We start from the raw sequence: 10,518 nt of genomic DNA on the forward strand, positions 1-10,518 counted from the left end.
CATGGCTTTACAGCATGTGGCGGTGAGTGGAGGGGAAGATGACATATCTTCCAGCTTCATTGATGAGAGGTGCGTGTTGCTGCTGCTGCTGCTGCTGCTGCTGCTGCCTCCATCAGCAGCAGCAGCAGCAGCAGCACAGCAGCAGCAGCAGCAGCCTATAGGCTTGGCTTGCAAGGGGAGCGCTCTTAAGCAAGCCAGATGACAGAATGCTGAGCCTCCACTCCCCTGCTTCTTGGGGACATCCATTTCACTCTCACAAGCTCAAACGCATTCACCTCATACTTTAGTGACTTGAATCAGTCTCACAGCAGCCAGTTACAGCGCCTAGAAGCACACGTCAGCCTGCAGGTTTTGGATAAGGAGAACACACATGCACTGTGGCCCTCCGCTGCTCACATCATCACCATCATCAGCACCACCACCACCACCACCGTCACCCCCCTCTTTCTCACTCCAACCACAAGCGTGAACATTAACAGGCTGATGTAATGAAAGGATGCAATATTACCTTTCATCCAGTCCAGCACTTGCTTTGGTGTCCATTTACTTATAGGTTCCATCACCAAAGCCATGGTGTCACAGTCTCTCCGTGATGAACAGCACAGCACTTAACGCAGGCGACATAAAACGACTTGTCAGTCACATCTGGAATGACACAGCGGTGGATAAATCTGAGGAAAAAGAAAAGCTTGTCAGTTTTATTCTCTCCATCAGAGCATGGCCGCCTGCAGAAACGGTGAACGGGATGCGGTGGTGCAATCCACGCGCACACACGGAGACACGCACACACACGTTTTCTCCTCTCTCCCTCCCTCTCCCTCTCTCTCTACTGCTCCCTCTCTCGCTCTCTCTTTCTCGTGCCTTCCCGCCAGCAGCCCGCGCGCTGTGAGAAGTGGATTCGGTGGGCGCGAGGGGATAGAGCGACCCCTCCCCTCTCCTCTTTTCCTCCCGCCCGCCTCGCTGCAGCATCACAAGGGCCACCACTCATAATACAGACCAGGGAATGGTGCAACGCACACCATATAGGGAGGATCTCTCTCAGTCTCCCTCCCTCGCTGTCTTACACACACTTACACACAGGCCCCCCCGCGCGCGCGCACGCACGCACACACACACATACATACAGAGGGAGAGGAGTGATTTATGCAAAAATAACTTAGCGCTCAATGAACTGACTTGATTTGAACTGAATTGGAAAAAAAAAAAAAAAAAAAGCATTGAATAATGGGGGGGGGGGGGGGAGTGCATCAGGGATATGCCATAGGCTTGAGAAAAACAATATAAATGTTGTTTTTATTTGTATTTAGGACAATTATTTTTTGTGTCTCTCCCTTTATAATAACATGACTGCATGCTGGCAGCTCGTGATACGTCACGCGGCAGGGTACAGGTTACATGTAGCCTAAGCTTTTTTTTTTAAGTTCACCATCTATGGATGAGAAAATCAGCATCAGTTGTCAGGCGCTGCTGCTGGCTGAATGAGCTCAGCTGTGAGGAGCAGCGCCCCCTGCTGCGCACCTGGGACACAGGTGACGTCATAGACTAAGGTACCCCCACCACCAACACCCCCGCGCACACACAAACACACACACGCACACACAGGCTCCCTTTATAGAGAGTGAGATAAAGCAGAAGATGGGCATCTACAGGACAGGCTATAGACAAATGAGAGGTTAAAATGAGGTAAGATACAAGATAGGAGGCGCAATAGCTTACTGATTATCTACAAGGTCCATAAGGTTTATGGGTTATGTCATTCAGTTTACAGTAACATATTGCTGTTTTTGTTTTGTTTTTTTAATTTATCTTTTCCAGACTCTTAATAATGTCTGTCTTAAATGAAGAAAGTGAACAAAGGGAAGAGAGTTTCTGTCCTGAGGTCTGACAGTAAAAAACAACAACAAACAAACAAAAATAACTAAACACTTTGCTTATAGATGAACAGTCTCATGGCCCTATTTGTTGTTTGGTCCAAAAACAAAAACCCTTTTTAATTACTATAATGACTACGTTCTGCAGTTATTCTTAGAGACATGTTGCCCTATTTGACTAATGTTTTGAATTGCTATACATGCCCTCTGCCACCATTTCATCAGCCATACTGCATTACTTACTGAATGTGCAGCAGTTCCTGTTTGTGGATGTGTCTGTGGATTAATTAGTCTTTAAAAGATAATTAGTCTATATCTATCACTTAACATTGTTTAAATAATCTGTCTCCCAAGATCAAAAGGAATCAAATTTAAAACACACATTTTATTTCTTTGCATAATCATAGTTTAATTAACTTTTCCCCCCTTTTTTTTATTAACACGTTATTAGCATTATTACTATTATGTAGCTATTGGTCCAAGAAGTCATTTCATCTCTGTTGTGTAGCTACTTTATCTAGGCTATGTAGCCTAATGTGATGACAGCAAAGCCAATTGACCTCCCTGGGAAAATGCAGTGTTGTCAAAGCAGGTGAAGTTTTTCAGAGTAAATGGAGTTTAACATTTAAAAAACTAGAAAATCAAACAGATGTAAAGGCCTTTTCTGATAATGTTAAGTCTAGTAGGCTAATCGATATGGAATAAGAGTACAAAATCTAAACAAAACGATTGTCTTATCTGATTAAACATGAATCTATTTTGGTATCCTGAAGTGGAATTGTTCAAAAACATATCTTTGTTGGCAACATCTCCAGCACCTACAGCATGTATCAAAGCACTGCTTCCTTTGGCAGACCAGACAAAGACCACTCTGAGAGATCTGTGACAGATTCCGGTGATGAGGAAACGAACCATTTCCCACTGAGGGTTTGGGCTGCTTCCATGTCTGTGACCTCCTCCTCCAGCTACCAACTGAACAAAGTCAATGGTGGGCGGGACCACGGTGCTCAGTTTTCAGCCCTTTCCGAATGTCACAGCGATGATCTCGAGCGCCCATTGGCTCCTGTCTGCGCATACGTCACAATCATGATTAGAATTGATGATCGGACGTTCTGATTTCATTGTCTAGCTAAGGGGACTGGTGAAGAAATCTGCTGAATTTGAACCTTCGTTTTGATTTTGACATCATAATGGTAAGCAGCAGAGTGATTTCACTTTTCACTTCTGGGTATCCCGCAGCGCTTTTGTTCGTATCCGACTGAAGCCCGGGTCAGCGCGAATGACCATGCCAGGGTCGGGAAATCACAGATTTAAAGGAAAAGTTTAGCTGCAGCTATCCAGTGGGAAAGCTATGCTAATGGTGGCTAACGTTGGCTGGGCTCAGATATGGCCGCTCGGGCCTGCAAAAGCTAACGTACGCTGGCCATTGTGGTGATGCGGCGCTTCTCCCCCGGTTTGTTTACGGTCTGGCTTCGCCGTCGTAAAGTTATGGCATGTGCTTCCTGTGTGGTAATTGTGTTTCTGAATCCCCAGGCTGTTGCCTTGGTGGCGAGCTAATCTGACGTGCCCACAATTTGTTGGCTAATTCTCCCCCGTAATGTTATTGACTGTAGCCATGCGCAGTCAGTCCTCCAAAATAAAGCTGCTCGGTGCTTATTGGTCGCACAATATTTCCGTGTGTGACTTTGTATTTATCATAAAACCTCCTGCAACGCTGCTCCAAACTTGGTCAACACGTTTCTCAGTCCTTTTTTTAAAGTCTAAATGTTGTTACTCTGACCAGGCTGTTCGCTGCTCTTTCCTCTCTTCGCCTCTCGGCGTAGGTTACCAACACAGCACAACACAACATACAGGTTTACTGGGAAACTTTCTTACATTTGAAGTCCACATTCATAATACTGTTATCCCTCCTGTAACGTTATAGTATACATTGGTGGGAAACGTAGAAAAGTATAAACTCGCTATGTCCGGTGGCAAGTCGAGTCTTTTTTATTTTCTTTTTTTATTTTGCTTGTACACACTATTTTGAAAACCTCTTCAAACTAAACCAAGGTATACGTTTATATATTACATCGTAATATGCAGGTCATTCCATGTGCATAACACACAATATAAGCATAAAATATGAGTAAAGGTACAATAAATAAACAAACAGTATTTTGTATTGAAATAGAGGTAATCTCATCAAGATACAAAATGACAGATCATGTAAAGGCTGAAGAGAATTGGGCTGTTTTAGCTGATTTTAAAAGTTTAAGTTATGTTAGAGTTAAACAATGTTATCGTTGTTAGGGTAATGATGCTTTTGATGTATAATTTTGTCATATGGTCAAATACTTGTAGCTCAAGGGGTTATTAATTGACAATAAATGCTTTTTAGTGATAATAAACTATAAAGAAAAGAAATAAAAGAAACAATGTCTGGCTAGGCACAAGATATTAGCTTGATTGATGGTGTTATTGATGTTACACAGTAGCTTTGTCATAGCTTATTGTACTTTGACTGACAGTGCGTTGTATATTTTTCAGCTTCTCTGTGTTTGATGTCACTTTTATCAAAGATGTGTAATATATGACAAAGTGTTGCCTGGGTGTCTGCAACATAATGCGATGGATCATTGAATGGATTCCTTGTCTTCTAAGCACAGCGTTTGTCTGCTTTGCTTTCTCCTCAGCCGTGCTACCTTGCAGTGTACCAGCTACACTGAGACAGGATGACTACAATCAGACGTGTGCTAACCTAGAAATATGGAGGTTTTGCTGTGATCTGCATGGCAGCCCCGTTCCCCTCCAGTAGCAGAATGGATGCGTGGCCGCAGAGACGTGGCCTGCAGACTGTGAGTATCATTTGTATTCCAGTTGGAGAGGAATCTTGAGACTGTGACATTTTGGGGGACACTACCTACATAACACATTTTGTAGTCTATAAATTGAGGAAAGCAAATTGCACAAGTCTCATTAACTGTATAGTAAAAGCTTTATCTATTTATTTATCTTAATCACCCACTCCAATCTGGGAGTGAACTCTGATTAGTGGTGAATTACCGTAAGTTTATTAATGGTTCTTTACCTGTGTGGTTGTCTCTCAGATGAACCTGCGATCAGTATTTACAGCTGAACAGCAGAGGATCCTGGAACGTTACTATGAGAATGGGATGACCAATCAGAGCAAGGCTTGCTTCCAGCTAATACTGCAATGTGCCCAGGAGGCCAAGCTGGACTTCAGTGTGGTCCGGGTAGGCCCATTTAATGTTTTAATGTGTGAATGAGTTAGAGGGATGTAGAACTCCTCAATATGATTTGTGTTGCACTTGTGTTTTTTCGTTAGAGGTGCCTATGTAATGCTGGGGAAGGTCAGCTTAGTGTGGTTTCTTTCCTGTGAGGTCCTCATCCAGGGCAGAGGCATTACTTACTGTTTTCACTTAGCATAATCTGTCCCTCTAGTGTTTTGCAGAATGTTTTTAAAGTGATGTTACTGAGCCGATTGCTCTTCTCCCTGCAGACATGGGTTGGCAACAAAAGACGTAAAATCGCCTCGAAAGACCAGAATGGAGGTGTGTCTCATTCCTTATCCAGTCACGGACTCACTGGGGGACTACTCTCCAATCACACATTAGCTGGAGGGGCTCTGTCCAATCATAGCCTGGCGGCAGGGGCATTGCTTCCTGCAGAAATAGCTGCAGCACGGAACCTCCAGAATCGTGTGCACCTTCTCCCTCCATCCTCATCCTTCCCTTCCTTCTCATCAGCATCGTCCTCTCCCTCCTCTTCCTCTCCGCTCAGCAGTGGGAGCAACAACAACAATAATGACGTCATACTGACCGGGATCTACTCTCTAAACTCCGTCCCTCGTTCTCGATCAAGACCCACAGCACCCCCATCTCAATCAGACACTGAGATTTCTGCGCACACATCCTCATCTCTGATCAGCCAGGTCCTGCAGAGCAGGAACAGCTCCACCTCCTCGTCCTTCCACTCCAAGTTGGTGTCACACTCTCAGAATCTCCCATCCCTCACATCCGCCTCAGGGCCTTTAGTCTACACTGCAGTCAGGAAGGGAACTTCATCCCTTGGAGAGGTAGGGGTAAGTGCAGGAGCAGGGGTGGTACCTCACAGCTGGACTAGGCAGTACGGAACAGCGCAAACACGCCCCTGGTCCTCTTCCTCACAATCCCAGGCTCAGCTTCAGCCCAGACCTCACTCCAACCCCCAACCTCAACCACCTGCCCCGCAGAGGACGCAGGTTTCCATCCCAGTCCAGAACTCTGGTCCTTCCTCTGAACAGACACCTCGTATTCAGCAGGTCTTCACCTTGTCTGAAAAAGGACAGGCAGACCGACTTAAACCTGGACCATCGTCTATCCAGAAAAGTCAGGAAAGTCATAGGCATGTGCCTCACCCTTTGGACACGAGTCATAACATCTCCATTGCCATGGAGACTGGAGATGAAGCAGATGAGTGGCTAAGGGAGGAGGAATTGGCAAATATGGCCGCTCAGACGCATATCCACAGGGAGCAGACATCAGCCAGTCCAACCGGGGCTGACATGTCTGTGGTGAAAGGAAGCCACACACCTCCTATGACTAGCTCCAGACCTACACTGCTTCACAGCAACACAACTCTTCAGGGCAGCTACTCCCTCACAGCACAGACCTCAGTTACAGGGGAATCCAGCTCACAGGTAAGTCATGTTCTAGTGTTGGTGTTTTCCTTCAAAGTGATTTCAAAGACACAACTTGGATGCGTCTGTCTTTGTGTGCAGACTTCAGCCAGTATGTCTGCTGCCCCCTGGTTTATCAGCAACTCCAGAAAGAGAACAGTAAGTACTTTTTGTCAACCTCAACAAAAGAATGTGAGCATCTGAAGAAGAGAAGAAAAATCATCAAGTGTACCATATTCATACCCACGTATTCTGCTTCTGTTTGGTTGGTTATAAAGCTATAGCTGTGATAACCTACATCGCTCACTTTGAATCTGCGTTATGACCAGTGTGCATGATGTGTATTCAAACAGAAGTCTGTGTTTTCAGCTGCAGGATCGGACCCAGTTCAGCGATGGGGATCTCATTCAATTAAAGCGTTACTGGGACCGAGGCATGACCAGCCTGGGCTCAGTCTGCAGGGAAAAGATCACCGCTGCAGCAAACCAACTTAATGTAGACACTGAAATAGTCAAGGTAATCACCTTGGCTTCAAAGAAATGCTGAGAAATCTGGTGAAGCATGACTTGCCTACCGTGATGTAATCTGCAGTCACTGAAACTAAAGAGATTTAGAATTTAGAGTTTTTGTTCACCCAGAAACCTCTGAACATTATTCGCGTGGTCTGGCTTCTTGTGTATGGCATTTAGTAAAAAAAAAGTATTTGACTTAGATAACGAAAAAAGGAAAGGGTAGCTTTTCTAGGTCATAGAAGTTTTGTAATGCACTTACACAAAGTTGTGTAAAAGTCATGCACTTATACTGTATATCAGGGCCACTGAAGGCATGCTAGTGAACTAAATATAGTCTCTGAGTCTTGACACACACACACGACCTGCAGCCATCTCCCTTACTAGGATTTAGTAGAATGAAGAAAAAGCAATGAATACAAATCTGTCTGCAGAGATACACAGTATGCCACTGTGAAGATCATCTACAAGTTATTACAAAATTCTGTAATTAACCGTTACTTACACAACTAGAGCATATAGATTAGCGCTCTATACTCGCTATACTCCTAGATTATATCATTATATCACCAGAAACTCAAGCATCTTTTTTTTCTCTAGTTACTTCACTATTCATCACATTGGATACTTTGAAAATTTGAATTTGATATCTGAAATACTTCTGTCTGTGTCTTTACGCTTACCCATGTTGTCCTTTTTGTGCTTTCCAATTTGCAGACATGGATCAGTAACAGGCGGAGGAAGTACCGTCTGATGGGTATTGAAATCCCACCACCAAAAGGTGGACCTGCTGTATTTACAACCTCATCCCCAGGTAACGAATCTCCAGTGGCCCTCAGCCCGGACGACGAACGCCTCAGAACACCCGAACTCGATGATGACTTGAATGATGAGGGATCTGTCTGCTTGTCTGAAGGTGAGACGAACACACACACACACATGTATAAAAAAGTGTGTATTTCAGTGTTGTAATTCAATGCTGTGTTCTTGCTCCTAGATGGCACCATCGACTCGCATCACAGAGACGGAGATGATGGAACAGATGTGTCCATTACTGTTCCAATGGCCAACGATGTGGTACTTCATTATTTCTCTAACATTACAATAGAACCTAATTAAATTTAGCCATTTAAGAATGGACGCTGTTTGGAACAGTGTCCATACTCGAATGTAATAATACATATCAGAGCTCATTCAGAGCTTTAAGTTTACATTAAGCCCAGTCAGTCTGGGTGTCTTTCCAACGTGACTGTGCTTAATTTGTAATGCAGTGTTTAATTAATGGATGTTAAATATTTATACATTCTAATGATCTTGGATCATATAATTAGTAATGTCATAATAATTACTGTTTTGGAACTCATAGTTTTTATAGTTTTAGGGGTTGTATATCAGTGTTTAGGATTTCTGCTGTGGTGCACCAAATGAAATGTCACAGCCGTCTGTTTCAAGCATGTTGCAGGCTGCTGATTTCAATCACATAGATTTCACACAGCAGCTGTAGTGCATCCTCTTCAAAGAACAGTGTTTTGTTAACTTTTTCTCAAAAACTGCTCGGAAGTTGTGGGAAATCTTCAAACTAGATTTTTTTTTTATTTTATTGTCATTTGGGTGCTGAAGCATTCACACTACTGTTATTGTTATTATCACTATGAGAAAATTTAGCATCATCTTTACAGCATATTCATTGTATCAAAACTCATCTTTTTAATATGAGGTTAATGTAATTTTGTCTTTGTGTTTTGTAACAGAAGGTCGAACTAATTGGTGAGGATGAAGAAGAGGATGATGATGATGGTGAATTAATAGCTTCGGACCTAGAGCAAATGCAGAACCTGTTGGAATTCAAGGTGAGGGCTAATTGTTGCACAGAAAGCGTTGCAATATGCCATGTTCTCAAGCTCTGAATTAACTTCTTGCTTCTTTGATTACTTCTGTTTTAGCATGAGGAAGTGCAGTTCTTAGAGCACGAGCTAGAGAACCAAAAACAAAAATACCTTGAGCTTGCATCCTTTACAAAGAGCCTGCTCAGTGCTGTGAGGAACAATGACCTGAAGAGACAGCAGGTACATTCAAACACATGTTAATGCAGCAGTAATTGTTCTAGGAATATCATATTCAAGTGAAACTCATAACTGTGTGTTTGTGCTCAGGAACTCATGGCCAGTCTACCTCAGCCTTCAGACCAGGACTGGGACGCAAACGTGGAAAGAGGATCTCAAGCTGCTGCTGAGTCAGCAGACACATCCTCTGACCATGATGACTCCCCGCCGGCTAGTGCGAGCAGCGTCGAGCCTCCGCCAGCCCTGCCAAAAGAAGAAGTCCCACTGGTCACCATTAACGAAGATGGTTCGACAACTGAAGTTATAGAGCCCTCTGCATCAGAGGAGCTAGAGGAAGAAACAGTGATAGAACAAAAGTGACTATCTCATGTACTTCAGCTCTCACACACACACATATACAGATGTTTCCACACTCCACAAAGAAGCTGGTTTCACACAAGGTGGACTCTGTGGTCTTACACAAACACTTCAGTAAACTCATGCTCCACGCCTAGTGCCTGTGGATTGATGCTTCACTATGACTGTTGGGCTGACAAATGCCTTTTTTACTGCATATCATTCGCCTTGCTCTGGACCAGTCCAGAGAGAACAATAAAAACCTCTAACTTATTGATGTGTGTGTTTTCTAATTCATCACTGACAGAATAAAACAGGTAATTTTATCAGCAGGTATAACTTTATTCTGTCACAAATATTTACTTTTTTTTTTTATTATGTTAACAGACATTTCATGTAATTTCTGCCATTATTCTGCTCAAACTATACGATCATCAAGATCATGTCCATTACTATGTATGGTGTCTTATTTTATAGGAGACTGTCCACAGTCTGGTAAATCAATACTAACTGCCAATACGGCTAAGTGTGTTTTCAGTTTGGAGGTTGAAAAGTGACCAGAGGCAAGCAGAAAGAAATGTAGGCATGTAGTGGATGCATTACCTCACCAAACAAAGACTTTGTGCTTGTGGGTGGGAGATAGACAGAGCTGCAGAGAAAGTGGATGAGCTCTAAGCCTCTTATTTCCACTTCGACTAGGGATGGACAGGCTTATGAAACTGGCTTTAAAACATTCAACTTACACCCGCAAGATCAGAGGCTTAGAATTGTGCCTTGCCACGAGAGGAGTCTGTTTTCCCCCTTTCCCCCCTATTTATTTATTTATTTTACCTGCCTCAACCATGAATATCACTCCTTATCTGTCACAATGGTGGTGATTATTTCAGCCGCAGGCAAATGTGCCATCACCCGGGTGCATATATGTCATATCACATCAAGACCCTCCCACCCCCCCGACCCACCCAACCGCCACCGCGTCCTGCTCCCCCCTCCCACCCTCCTCTCTCAATCTCGAGATCCGCTGCTTTGGTTTGGACGGGGGAAATCCTTAACTGAATTGCGTCATAAATACGTCAATA

At 43.7% G+C, this 10,518-nt stretch overlaps 2 protein-coding genes across 4 annotated transcripts in view; one reads left to right on the top strand and one right to left on the bottom strand.

Annotated features, from left to right (window-relative positions):
- The window catches only part of LOC310993016 (connector enhancer of kinase suppressor of ras 2), a 67,465-nt gene extending 64,006 nt beyond the window's left edge, over positions 1 to 3,459 (bottom strand). The window contains exons 1-2 of the mRNA XM_083981256.1: positions 3,290 to 3,459; positions 509 to 671 (exon numbers count right to left, since the gene is read on the bottom strand). Of these exons, the coding sequence (XP_083837382.1) occupies positions 509 to 572 (64 nt within the window). The 5' untranslated portion in view covers positions 573 to 671; positions 3,290 to 3,459. The remainder of the gene's footprint in view (positions 1 to 508; positions 672 to 3,289) is intronic.
- Positions 2,957 to 9,581, top strand: hdx (highly divergent homeobox). 3 transcript variants are annotated; one of them, XM_083981258.1, is made up of 11 exons: positions 2,957 to 3,064; positions 4,547 to 4,708; positions 4,961 to 5,107; positions 5,374 to 6,552; positions 6,634 to 6,690; positions 6,901 to 7,047; positions 7,758 to 7,956; positions 8,038 to 8,117; positions 8,792 to 8,890; positions 8,984 to 9,106; positions 9,194 to 9,581. In XM_083981258.1, exons 2-11 carry the CDS (start codon positions 4,643 to 4,645, stop codon positions 9,461 to 9,463), a joined length of 2,367 nt encoding a protein of 788 aa, XP_083837384.1. In that variant the 5' UTR covers positions 2,957 to 3,064; positions 4,547 to 4,642; the 3' UTR covers positions 9,464 to 9,581. The 3 variants fall into 3 exon arrangements, with proteins under 3 accessions (XP_083837384.1, XP_083837383.1, XP_083837385.1); XM_083981257.1 differs by having other exon boundaries at positions 5,374 to 6,690; XM_083981259.1 differs by lacking the exon at positions 4,961 to 5,107 and having other exon boundaries at positions 5,374 to 6,690.
- Positions 9,582 to 10,518: the final 937 nt, after the last annotated feature.

Source organism: Trachurus trachurus (genome assembly GCF_905171665.1).
Source record: "Trachurus trachurus genome assembly, chromosome: 10".
NCBI lineage: Eukaryota > Metazoa > Chordata > Actinopteri > Carangiformes > Carangidae > Trachurus > Trachurus trachurus.